The sequence below is a fragment of the Ornithorhynchus anatinus genome, chromosome 7 (assembly GCF_004115215.2).
Source record: "Ornithorhynchus anatinus isolate Pmale09 chromosome 7, mOrnAna1.pri.v4, whole genome shotgun sequence".
NCBI lineage: Eukaryota > Metazoa > Chordata > Mammalia > Monotremata > Ornithorhynchidae > Ornithorhynchus > Ornithorhynchus anatinus.
In genome coordinates, this window is record NC_041734.1 from 28,982,059 (window position 1) to 28,995,832 (window position 13,774).

A 13,774-nucleotide genomic window follows, 5' to 3' on the forward strand; every position below is an offset into this window, starting at 1 on the left:
TGTAAAGTGGGGATTAAGACTGTGAGCCCCATGCAAGACAGGGACTGTGTCCAATCCAATGTGCTTGTATCCACTACCCACCCCAGTGCTTAGTACAGTGCCTGACACACAGTAAGTGCTTAACAAAATACCTTTATCAGTGAGGCTTAGTGGAAAGAGCACGGGCTTAGGAGTCAGAGGTCATGGGTTCAAATCCCAGCTCTGCCACTTGTCAGCTGTGTGACTGCAGGCAAATCACTTAACTTCTCTGTGCCTCAGTTACCTCATCTGTAAAATGGGGATTAAGACTGTGAGCCTCACATGGGACAACCTGATTACCCTGTATTTACCCCAGCACTTAGAACCGTGCTCTGCACATAGTAAGCGTTTAACAAATACCAACATTATTATTATTGTTTATTATTATTATTATCATTATTATTGTGTCAGTTTTAGGCTTGAGGGAGTTGATCATATAGCCTATTGTAAGAGAAAGAAATGCTATTCAAAAGTTGGAGTTCCATATTCATTCATTCAATCGTACTTTTTGAGTACTTACTGTGTTCAGATCACTGTACTAAGTCAGTACAAATCTGTACTTAGTCTGAACAAATCATTTAACCTCTCTCTACTTCAGTTTCCATATCCATAAAATGGGAATAATAATAAAGTCCTAAGAACAGGAGAGGCCTGCAGAGATTTTCAATAAATGCTTTAAAACTTTTGGATTGACTGATTCCTTCAACTCCCTCCAATAGCCCTGCCATCCCAGGAAAAGAGTTAAATTCTGTAGACTGATCACCAAACCCATTTTTGCTTGTGACCTGTGTCTTGTGAGTGTGTGATGTGTGTATTTTTCAGAGCAGAGTCTCACACAGACTTTCTAAGAATTGGGGTTATCCCTTAGGCTTCCAAGGACTGTTGAATGAGACGGCTGCAGGGGTCTAGCTTATGCCAGGATGGCCCTGAATGGGGTTGGTAGCCTCTGCAGTGGCCAGGTCAGAAGTTGGAGTTCCCCTAAATGAAGTTCACAGAATGCTCCCATGTTCTTTAGGTTTGTTGGTAGGGGTTATGGCCACTGTGTTGGATTGATCAGGTCTTTAAATCGAGTAGGAAAGAATGGGTTATAACAAAATTTCCTTTTCATCGTCTAGATCTACCCAGCACAGCCACTTCGGTTAACATTCCTGACTTGCTTCCGGGCCGAAAATATATCGTGAACGTCTACCAGATATCAGAAGAAGGAGAGCAAAATCTGATCCTGTCTACTTCTCAAACAACAGGTGCTGATTGTTATAAATTATTCACATGACTAACATTAGTTTTATGCACATATTCTGTGTGCAGGGCATGGCTGCAAAACTAGGGTTAATTCGAGGGGATCAAATTGTTATGGTCCCCGAACCATAGGGGGTTCATGATCTGAGGAATTTGATGAAAAATATATAATTTTTAATGATAAAAATGTGGACAGTGATACTGTATCATCTAGGAAGTTCTTGAAGGGGGTGGTCCACAGCTGCTTCACTGCTCAGGCAAATAGTCCTTCTTACAAAGAGTGGTACTTATTCAACACTTACTGTGTGCAGAGTACTGTAATAAGTGCTTGGGAAAGTACAACAGAGTTGGTAGACACGACAACATAGTTGGTAGACATCACTCAAGAAATTGTATATATTGAACACTCTCTGTGTGCAGAGCATTGTACTTAGCGCTTGGGAGAGTATAATATAACAATAAACAGATACGTTCCCTGCCCCCAACGAGTTTACAGTCTACAGGGCGATGCAGACATTGAAATGGTTTAAGGATAGGGAAAATGGTGGTTTACTTGATATGATACTGCCCATCCTCCACTCCACCACAAAGGTTTGGCACTTTAATCCCATTGGTGGGGAGAGGCTGGTATTTCAGGAGTCAGGCAGTTAGCTCTTGCTATCCCCTGCACTCAAACCTGGAGATATAGTTCCTAAGGGCTCTTGTCTCGGAGGCAGTCCTGCTGTTGGTCCAGTGGGAATCAGGAAACCTGTGTTCTAGTCCCAGTTGTTCTTGTAGCTGCCTCAAGTGACTAAAGACAACACCACCCCTGCTGCTCTGGAGAAGCAGCATGACACAGTGGATAGAGCATGGGCTTGGGCGTCAGTAGGTAGTGGGTTCTAGTCCTGGCTCCACCACTTGTCTGCTGTGTGACCTTGGGCAAGTCACTTCACTTCTCTGTGCCTCAGTTACCTCATCTGTAAAAGGGGGATTAACACTATGAGCCCCACATGGAGCAGGGACTGTGTCCAACTTGATTTGCTTGTATCCACCCCAGTGCTTAGTACAGTCCCTGACACGTAGTAAGTGCTTAACAAATACTATTATTATTAGTATTACTTCTTGCTTGCTGCATCCCATTCATCAGCGGGGCTATACCTGGAAGGAAGGAAAGAGTTTGAGCAGCACTGCCTGAGCCATCAGTGCTAGAATCAAATCCTCTGTGGAGGTTCTTGGTCCTGAAATTCAGGATTGGTTCTTCACCAGTCATCTCAGATGGGAGATTCTATCATCACCATCAACAAGGAAAACTTTCCATAGTATTTATCCAACTTGGAAAGTTCCCGCATCCCCTGCATTGTCCCTTAACATGGATTAGAACCTGGGTCCTTGGAGATTATTTGCAGAAGAGGAGAGGTGGGGATTAGGTGATCTCTGGGCAAAACTCAAAATTAAATTGATTAGTAAACTTCTTTGATTTGGAAATGAATGGAATTTTGATGGGAAGGAACATTTGTGAAATTTAAAACAACTCTCATAATTTGGACTTTGTATTTGTAATGCATTCTTTCCCAGAATGCTGCTCTGCTGACATTTATGCATGTCCTTAGGTGAAATAATCTTTCTGTAAAATATGATCTTAGTTGTTTCCTTCATAACTAACTTTCTTTTCTCTTCTCTCTCAATCTCTTTCTCTCTCTCTCTTTCCTTCTCTCCCAGCCCCTGATGCCCCACCCGAGCATTCTGTGGACCGAGTGGATGACACCTCCATCGTGGTTCGCTGGAGCAGGCCCCAGGCCCCAATTACAGGTTCCTGATTTCAGACCCAAATAGCGATTTTATCATTTTAGGTTTTCTTAATTACTTGAGAGGCTCTGTTCCTAGAGCAGGGATCTTGGCAACAGCCTGCTGTTCTAGAAGAAGGATGAATGTTGAGGCAATTAGTGTTGCATCACTTCAGCATAAAAAGGAGTTACCTGAGGGGCTCTTAACCTAATTTTTTTTTTGGGGGGGGGTTGTTTATGGGATTGCAATCAGACAGGATTCTTTTTAGCTTAAAATATATTGTACCATTTTGATTACTCTGTTTTTCGATGCTACCTTACTTGCTTGAACTGTGTTTGTGCTGAATTAGATGGGAGTGAGCATTCTGAGAAGTGGTCTGACGCCTTATAGAAGCAGTAAAGAGTGCTCAGCAGATGCTCAGCAGAAGTCTGAGAAAGGTGATTGGCACTGATGGTAGATAATGATCATACTTTCCCCATGGGTTTGTAGGTTACAGAATCGTCTACTCACCATCAGTCGAAGGTAGCAGCACAGAGCTTAACCTGCCTGAAACCGCTAATTCGGTGACTCTCAGTGATTTACAACCCGGGGTGCAGTATAACATCACTATTTATGCCGTGGAAGAAAATCAAGAGAGTGTCCCTATCTTCATCCAACAGGAAACCACCGGTGTCCACCGCCCAGGTAGTATCCATCAATTAATTGAGAAGCAGTATGGGATACTGGATAGAACCCAGACCTGGGAGTCAGAAGGACCGGAAATCAGAATCCCGGTTCTTCCAAATGTCTGTTGTGTGACACTGGGCAAGGCACTTAACGTCTCTGTGCCTTAGTTCCCTCATCTGTAAAATGAGGATTAAGATTGTGAGCCCTATGAGGGACAGGGACTGTATCCAACCTGATTAGCTTGTGTCTATCTAAGAGCTTAGTACAGTGCCTGGAACATAGTAAGTGTTTAATGAATACCATAAAAAAATGAATGAATGGTATTTTTTGAGCGCTTACTGTTTGCAGAGCACTGGAAGAGTGCAATACATCAGAGTTGGTAGACATTCCCTGCCCATCATTAGTTTGCAGTCACGTAAAACCATTGTGGACATAGCCTCCTCATCATTATGGACTTTCAGGCAGCTTTATCCACTTCCAGCTGAAGAAGACTCAGCATTATTAGCCTTTCTTCCAAAGCTCATTGTAAGTAACGTGTCCAGTTTATATTGTGAAACAATAAAGTCAGCTAATGAATTTTGCTATTAAAATGAGCTCCATGTAGTCTTGATGTTGCCTTACCAACCACTTAAGAGTTAGTCAAGGTTGGCCAATTTTAAGTATTATACCATGTTTCTGTGAGTGGAAAAGTCACACGAAGTTCTTTTTTGTCATCCTACGGGCATAGTGTTTCTTAGATTGTTTCTGCATGTATTGGCAACTGACTTTGCTGTTTGAATATCCCAATTAAAATCCCTAAGGTCATGTTAGGCATTGTAACCAAACCCAGTGTTCATAAAAACAACAAGTTTCACAAAGAATTGGAGAAACCATATAGTTCTTTGTGACACTTGAGATTTCCTGACTTCTGTGTTCTGCATATACCTAGACATTTATATCTTCGATAGGAAAATTCAAGACTTACTTCAAGGAGTCCCTTTTTCTTCCCTGGAGTTTTTATTTTATGTGTGTTGTCTTTGCCAAGAGCAAGCCACTGTGTTTCGGTTTGACCGTCTATCCTTCATTCCATTAGACAAAGTGCCCCCACCCACAGACCTGAATTTTGTGGATGTGTCAGATGTCAAAATCACCGTCATGTGGAACCCACCCACGAGCTCAGTGACTGGTTACCGTGTGGATGTAGTTCCAGTAAATATGCCTGGAGATCAGGGTCAGAGGTTGCCGGTCAGCAGAAGCCCCTTTGCTGAAGTGACCGGGCTTCAGCCGGGCGTCACTTACTACTTCAAAGTCTACGCTGTGAGCCATGGGAAGGAGAGCAAGCCATTGACTGGGGAACAGACCACCAGTAAGTTCTGCCCTCGGACACTCCCTTTCTTAGAGTGCAGCTTTAATTAACCCAGTGTTTTCTATAAGTATTTCCCTGCTCTTACACAAATTACCAATCTTCTGACCTCAGTCAATTTTTCCACCAAATACGTTTTCTAATCAACCTTCTCTAGTGGTAGGGGGATGCCCACAGTGGTGGAACCCTTCAACTTTACTTACTATTTGAAAGCTACACAAAATAATGTTACTAAAGTGGGCCAAGAAAATTTGTAAAGATTTTCTCAACATTTTGGGGTCCTTTACTAAAACTGGTTATCGGTTTCCTTGTATCTACCCCAGCCTGGGGTACAGTAAGCACTTAATAAATACCACAATTAATTAATTATTATCATTATTTACTTTCTTAAACTTACAAAGTTATTTAAAGAAAGTTGCATTGCACATTTGTTCAACATAATAATAACTGTAGTGTTTGTTAAGTGCTTACTGTGTGCTTAGCACTGTACTAAGCTCTGGAGAAGATTGAAGAAAATCAGGTCAGAAACAATCCTTGTCCCACATAGGTCTCACAGTTTGAGAAGGAGGGAGAACAAAACTGGCATTTTGGGATACAATTTATAAGGTCTGGAATATGTTTACTGAGAAGTAATTAATAAACATAATCAGGTCTTCTAAATTCAATTTGTCCTATCTTTTTAAGAGCAGTCTTTCAGCTCTGAGAAATCAAGTGGATTACATTTCCTCAGAAGAAATTCTATACTTTCGTACTTCCTTTGAACTGGACTCATTTTGTGTACAATTTAGTTTCTACTGTGAGACTGAAGTCTTGACCACAGATTGCACTTTTTTTTCTTTGCTTTGGAAAGAAAAGAATTGAGTCTGATCTGGGTCCTGTGGGAAAGAAAAAAATCTTGCTTAGCCCATTGGGTGGCTTTTTGGGAAGTGTGTTACAGCTTCTCTAATGTATGAAGTTTTCATAATTTTCATAGTTTTCATAACTGAGCTTCCTTAATTAGAATACATCTTTTAGCTCTTTTTTTGTGCTTTTGGACTCTATCAACTTGGTTTTTGCCCTTTCAATTTGTGCCTCGGTGGTGCCTTATCCCTCCATCTGTTTGACTTATGATGCTGAGTAACAGTGGATGTGGCTGTGGTTCCATTACATCCAACAAGGTGGAGTCCTGCTAGTTATTCATTCATTCATTCAATAGTATTTATTGAGCGATTACTATGTGCAGAGCACTGTACTAAGCACTTGGAATGTACAATTCCTCAACAGATAGAGACAATCCCTGCCCATTGATGGGCTTACAGTCTAATCGGGGGAGACAGACAGACAAAAACAATAGCAATAAATAGAATCAAGGGGATGTACACCTCATTAACAAAATAAATAGGGTAATAAAGATATATACAAATGAGCAAAGGAGCACAGTGCTGAGGGGAGGGGAAGGGAGAGGGGGAGGAGCAGAGGGAAAGGGGGGAAAGGGGGCTTAGCTGAGGGGAGGTGAAGGGGGGTTCAGAGAGGCAGCAGAGGGAACAGGGGGAAAAGGGGAAGCTCAGTCTGGGAAGGCCTCTTGGAGGAGGTGAGCTTTCAGTAGGGCTTTGAAGAGGGGAAGAGAGTTAGTTTGGCGGAGGTGAGGAGGGAGGGCGTTCCAGGACAGAGGGAGGACGTGGGCTAGGGGTCGATGGCAGGATAGGTGAGAAAGGGGGAGAGTGAGGAGGTGGGCGGCAGAGGAGCGGAGTGTGCGGAATGGGCAGTAGAAAGAGAGAAGGGAGGAGAGGTAGGAGGGGGCAAAGTGATGGAGAGCCTTGAAGCCTAGAGTGAGAAGTTTTTGTTTTGTGCGGGGGTTGATAGGAAACCACTGGAGGTTTTTAAGGAGGGGAGTGACATGCCCAGAGCATTTCTGCAGGAAGTCCATTTTAAAAAGTTACAGTGTGTCCAGTGTCATAATGAATCACAAAGTCCAACACTTGACAAGTATAATAATTGTGGTATTAAGAGTAAAGTGTTGTAAAAATCACAACTCAAGCTGATTTGAATTCAAGTTTTCTTTTGAATGGTAATTGTAATAGTATTTATTAAGCACTTATCATATGCAAAGCACAGTATTAAACAGTGGGAAAGATTCATTCATTCATTCAATAGTATTTATTGAGCGCTTACTATGTGCAGAGCACTGTACTAAGCGCTTGGGATGAACAAGTCAGCAACAGATAGAGACAGTCCCTGCCATTTGACGGGCTTACAGTCTAATTGGGGGAGATGGACAGACAAGAACAATGGCAATAAATAGAGTCAAGGGGAAGAACATCTCGTAAAAACAATGGCAACTAAATAGAATCAAGGCGATGTACAATTCATTAACAAAATAAATAGGGTAACGAAAATATATACAGTTGAGCGGATGAGTACAGTGCTGTGGGGATGGGAAGGGAGAGGTGGAGGAGCAGAGGGAAAAGGGGAAAAAGAGGGTTTAGCTGTGGAGAGGTAAAGGGGGAGTGGCAGAGGGAGTAGAGGGAGAAGAGGAGCTCAGTCTGGGAAGGCCTCTTGGAGGAGGTGAGTTTTAAGTAGGGTTTTGAAGAGAGAAAGAGAATCAGTTTGGCGGAGGTGAGGAGGGAAGGCGTTCCAGGACCGCGGGAGGACGTGGCCCAGGGGTCGACGGCGGGATAGGCGAGACCGAGGGACGGTGAGGAGGTGGGCGGCAGAGGAGCGGAGCGTGTGGGGTGGGTGGTAGAAAGAGAGAAGGGAGGAGAGGTAGCAAGGGGCAAGGTGATGGAGAGCCTTGAAGCCTAGAGTGAGGAGTTTTTGTTTGGAGCGGAGGTTGATAGGCAACCACTGGAGTTGTTTAAGAAGGGGAGTGACATGCCCAGATCGTTTCTGCAGGAAGATGAGCCGGGCAGCAGAGTGAAGAATAGACTGGAGCGGGGCAAGAGAGGAGGAAGGGAGGTCAGAGAGAAGGCTGACACAGTAGTCTAGCCGGGATATAACGAGAGCCTGTAACAGTAAGGTAGCCGTTTGGGTGGAGAGGAAAGGGCGGATCTTGGCGATATTGTAGAGGTGAAACCGGCAGGTCTTGGTAACGGATAGGATGTGTGGGGTGAACGAGAGAGACGAGTCAGGATGACACCGAGATTGCGGGCCTGAGAGACGGGAAGGATGGGTCGTGCCATCCACGGTGATAGAGAAGTCTGGGAGAGGACCGGGTTTGGGAGGGAAGATGAGGAGCTCAGTCTTGCTCATGTTGAGTTTTAGGTGGCGGGCTGACATCCAGGTGGAGACGTCCCGGAGGCAGGAGGAGATGCGAGCCTGAAGGGAGGGGGAGAGGACAGGGGCGGAGATGTAGATCTGCGTGTCATCTGCGTAGAGATGGTAGTCAAAGCCGTGAGAGCGGATGAGTTCACCGAGGGAGTGAGTGTAAATGGAGAACAGAAGAGGGCCAAGAACTGACCCTTGAGGAACTCCAACAGTTAAAGGATGGGAGGGGGAGGAGGCTCCAGCGAAGGAGACCGAGAATGATCGGCCAGAGAGGTAACAGGAGAACCAGGCCCCTGGGAAAGAACAGCTTGGTGGAATGGAAAGAGCCCAGGCCTGGGACCCGGAGAATCTGGGTTCTAATCCCGATTCCACTTTGTGGCTGCTGTGTGACCTTGGGCAAGTCACTTCTCTGTGCCTCAATTACTTTATAAAATGGGGATTTGATACCTATTCTCCTTTCTAAGTAGATTGTGTAGGCCTGTGTGGGACAGGGACTATGTCCAACCTGATTGTCTTGTATCTTCCCCAGCACTTAGAACAGTGTAAGTGCTTGAGAAATGCCACTGTTATTATCATTATCATTATTATTATTAACCTCCTAAGCTGAGAGGGCAAGTTGGGTGAAGTGAGAAAGTACAATGTCACTCGAAGTTTGAGTGTAGCATTATAAAATCTTCCTGGATTAACCTTTTTTTGCTTTTCCTGTAGAACTAGATGCTCCCTCCAACCTGAGGTTTGTCAACGGAACTGACACCATGGTGTTGGTGATCTGGACTCCACCGCGTGCTCGGATTGCCGGCTACCGGCTGACCCTGAGTCCCACCAGGACCGGTCAGCCCAAGCAGTACAACGTGGGCCCGTCTGCCACCCAGTACCCATTAAGAAACCTGCAGCCAGATACTGAATACACCGTTTCTCTTGCGGCCGTCAAAGGCAGTCAACAAAGTCCCAAGGAAACTGGAGTCTTCAGTACATGTAAGATAACATCTTCTGACTTTGTCTGAGAGGGCTGCTGCCTCAGAGAATCCATAATTGGAGCTGTTCTCAAAACCAAACCATAGAAGTCTTTCTAATAATCATCGTGGTATTGAAGTGCTTACTATATAAGGAGCACTGTACCAAGCACTAGGGTGGATACAAGATAAACAGGTCCCGCATGGGATTCACCTTCTAAGTAGATGGGAGAAGAGGTATTGAATCCCTATTTTCCTGACAAGGGAACCGAGGCACGGAGAAATCAAGTCACACAGTTTATAAGTGGTAGAACCAGGATTAGAACCTAAATCTTCTGACTCCTAGGCCTTTGCTCTTTCCACCAGGTCACGCTGCTTCCTGTTAGAGGTTTTGCAGAGTGCTCAGGTCACTGACTATCCTAGTTAGAATTGAAATACAAAAATAGACAAGCACCACCATGCTCCAAACCTCTTCATTAATAAATTTGGAGGTTTGGCATGAGAACCAATTAATAGGGCAGAAGGAATCAGCCAGTTAATCGTTCAGTTGTATTTATTGAGCACTTACTGTGTGCAAAGCACTAAATTAAGTGCTTGGAAGAGTACAGTATACCAATGAACAGACACATTCCCTGCCCTCAACGAATCTACAATCTAGAGAGGGAGACAGACATTACTAATGACTTTTCAGTCACCACACTGAGAAATTTTTATGGGAGCCAATTAAAAAACTTAGGGAGTCGGTGTCTTAAAGCACACCACCAAGCCCTTAAATTTCTTCAAAAATAAAATACTGAAACAAAATCTTGGACTATTTATATTAGCATTTGGCCTAGAAATATTTGGAATTAGGTGTTCTTAAATCGATTTTGGTGGCTATTTCCACAGAGCGCCCTATATATATGAAACCTTTTCTCAGCGTTCATAGAAGCCCCTGCCGATTCTGAGCTGTGCAAAAATGTGGGACAAGGATTGTGTCCTACCAACTATCTTGGATCTACCCCAGCTCCTGGTACATAGTGAGCGCTTAACAAATATCACCATCATCACCATCATCATTGATTTCATAGGAATTAATGATTACAGGGCAATGGTAGTTAGTTTTATATTAAATATTTTAAAGTTGCAAAAGCACAAAAACACTGTGTGGAACAATATGGTATAGCTGAAGCAGAGGCTGGGAATCTCAGTAGCATCACATCTTGCTGCAAACCAGGTGAATGGACACAACCATTTCTTCCTAAATTGAATCTATGTCCATCAACTTGTGAGTCACATGATGACCAAAAAAGACTTGAGAATAGCATTACCTAATTTTTCCATTCTGACTTAAATTGTGTAATGAGAATGTGCTTTAGCAGAACTGTCTATTTTAAGAGCAAGGAGATAATTCAGGATGCCACCTGTGATCAGTTTCCTTATCGTTCTAGTGTTCAGGAATAGCTGTAGATAAATTTAGAAAATTAGAAGGAGAGTTTTGGTAACTGGCACTGAAACATAGATATTCAGAACTTATATGAAATCATGCACAGAATACTATTTTTACATCTAAACCAAGATAAGTGGATTGCAGAGAAAAGCATATAATTTTATAGATGCTTATTAAGAAATTCCAAGGGCAAAGCTCAACCGATACTTGGTCTACTCAGTGATGAGGGAAAAAACATGGTTACAGGCTTCTTGGTTGGCCCAATTTTAATTATTTCCTCCATTATCCCCTCCCACACAAAAGATACCCTTTTCCAGAATTCCAAGAGATTAAAAGAAAAAACTTGCTGTTATTCCTGACTGCAAAAGTTTCACACACACACACACACACACACACACACACACACACACAATTCCAGATTGAAATGTCAATCTTACAGAGATAAACGATTATATCTTGAAGGATTCTGTGCTACAACATATTTTATTCAACTAGTTTTTTTAATTTTTCATACCCTAATCTAAAATAGCTCTAGAATTAATTTAACTACATTATTCCCTATCTTACAAACTGTATCACAGTATGACTATACATTTCTCATTTGGTAGTTAAGACTGATTTGAAATAGATTTGGGACTGTTGGAACAGATATAATGGGATTCAAACTCAGTGGTAAAATATAAGTGGTTTAGCCTTCTGGTACTGGTTTTCCAGAAGCTGATGAGGATGCGAACTTCAAATGAGGTTGGAAGTTATGTGTATTTCATTGTTTCTGCTTGCTAAAATTGGATTACATTTGATTAATTGATTTTTATATTCACAGTGCGGCCTGTTAGTTCTATTCCTCCGTATAATACAGAAGTGACCGAAACGACAATTATCATTACGTGGACTCCTGCACCGAGAATTGGATTTAAGGTATGGAGAAAATATCAATTCACTATTTTGAAGCTATCAATCCAGAAGCATCTGGAGAGGGAGAATCAACTCTGAGTGTCTTCAACACTTTTTTATATTGATACCATCAGATGTATTCTTCTCACTAAGAGAAGCAAAGTAGGAGACGGCGTCTCTATCCTCGGGCATTCACAATCTAAAATAAAACGCAGGCACACTTAAAGAAACACATATAGTCCAGCCACAAAAACCCACACAGCTCATATTAACCCAATAACCAGGAATTATGAACCCTCAAATCAAGTCTCAGGAGCTAGCAGGGAAATTGTGCGCTTCGCCAACTAGACTGTAAGGATCAAGTACTCGCCCAAGTGTCTAATATAATTATTTGCCTACAGTAAGAGCTTAATAAATACTTCAGATTTGATTGATTGATATGTACATATCTATAGTTTATAGTTTATGTTAATGTCTGTATCCCACCCTACACTATAAGCTCCTTGTGGACAGGGAAAATGTCTACCAACTCTGTTTATATTGTACTCTCTCAAACACTTAGTACAGTGCTCTGCACACCATAAGTGCTCAGTAAAAACATTGGCTGATGGACTGGTGTTAGCAGTCTCTCCAAAAGATACTAATAATAATAATGTTGGTATTTGTAAGTGCTTACTATGTGCTGAGCACTGTTCTAAGCGGTGGGGTAGATACAAGGCAATCAGGTTGTCCCACTTGGGGCTCACAGTCTTAATCCCCATTTTCAGATACTACCTGCCTTGCTACAAGATCTCCAGTCCCCTAATGTTGGATTCTGATTCACAACCCCTTGTCCCAGAGATCTTGGCCCATGTATCTGATTTCATGGCTATTCCAAAGGCAGGGAAGTTGAAAAATAGAATGGTCCCCTTTTTTCAATTATTGTTCTAATGGCCTACTCTATATATTCACTAAATACCTCTTGGGAAGTTGGGCCAATTTAATCATCTTTGGAGGAAAGAAATCTCTGGGCTTTGACAGCATAATTTGTTTACTGTATTCTCTGAGGATGAATTTTTGCATTAGCATTTTCCCAAGCACCTTAGCTCAGGGTGCTTCTTATACCAAGTGCTCAATAAACACAGTTGTCCCACCAAATGAGGTGCATTTCTACTGCACTTCTAAACTTCCTTATAGAGAGGAGATTATAGTCTCTTAACTGATGAAGATGAATGAAAACTAAAATTGAAGAAGTGTCTTGTTTCTTTCTTTGATATTACAAAACCTGGGAGGGGAGAGGGAAGTATTTGTGAATTGTGAGGTAACTATAACTCAAGGCTAAGTACATCTGGGTAGTGTTTATATTTTCAGACACTTCACTGGAGGGCCATTTCTTTTCTAGGGTGTGTGAATGATTACATGGATGTTTTTGCCAGTTAAGAACTAGGAGGGGGCTAGGCAGAAGACTGCCAACCTAACTTTTAAATCCAAGGAAGTTCTGGCTTACAGATACCTTGTTATGTGTCCGTGGCTGGAAAATTTTAGGAATCGTAAATTTTTGCAGTCACATGGCTTTGTGGAATAGGACCATACCAAAACGTGAGAGTGTGAAAAAGGAAAGTTACTAAGCCTTCTTTTTTGTTTGGTTAAATTCTTCCCTTGTGATCTCTCATTCCTTACATGAAGTTATTAACTTGGATTTTCTAAATAATCTTGTTTTAACTACTTCCAGTAGTTTCTGGCAGTCCCGCACTCCCCTTAAAGTCATTTCGATTTGCGTCAGGCTTTTAAAAGGGAACAAGTTAGAGCGTTTTGGGCGCAATAAAAATCAACAGAAACTATTACAGTTCATCCTTTAATGAGCTGAGCATTTTAAGACTCCCAGTGGAGTCTCTTAATGTTTAATAATACAGCTCTGTGCCATGGTAACTCCCTTGCCTGAGGAGTTGAAAAACGTTACCTACTGGAAGTCATCGTGGAGGTGAAACTGACCAGGCTCTATTTCTCGGGCCTCTTTGTAGTTGGGTGTGCGGCCAAGCGAAGGCGGAGAAGCTCCTCGGGAAGTGACTTCTGAGTCTGGCAGCATTGTTGTCTCGGGTTTGACTCCTGGAGTGGAATATGTGTACACCATTTCGGTCCTGACAGACGGGAAAGAGAAAGACAAGCCGATCGTCAAGAAAGTGGTTACACGTAAGTTTTCCGTGGTGGTGAGGGGGGTAAATATTTTTTCCCTGGCCTTCTTTCAAC

At 42.6% G+C, this 13,774-nt stretch overlaps 1 protein-coding gene across 8 annotated transcripts in view; it reads left to right on the forward strand.

Moving 5' to 3' along the window:
* FN1 (fibronectin 1) overlaps window positions 1–13,774 on the forward strand; it is a 90,778-nt gene that overhangs the window by 40,012 nt on the left and 36,992 nt on the right. For all 8 annotated transcript variants that reach the window (XM_029069112.1, XM_029069115.1, XM_029069113.1 and 5 more), the window contains exons 16-22: window positions 1,134–1,262; window positions 2,956–3,045; window positions 3,511–3,705; window positions 4,760–5,032; window positions 8,981–9,247; window positions 11,478–11,572; window positions 13,549–13,717. In XM_029069112.1, the coding sequence (XP_028924945.1) occupies window positions 1,134–1,262; window positions 2,956–3,045; window positions 3,511–3,705; window positions 4,760–5,032; window positions 8,981–9,247; window positions 11,478–11,572; window positions 13,549–13,717 (1,218 nt within the window). The remainder of the gene's footprint in view (window positions 1–1,133; window positions 1,263–2,955; window positions 3,046–3,510; window positions 3,706–4,759; window positions 5,033–8,980; window positions 9,248–11,477; window positions 11,573–13,548; window positions 13,718–13,774) is intronic.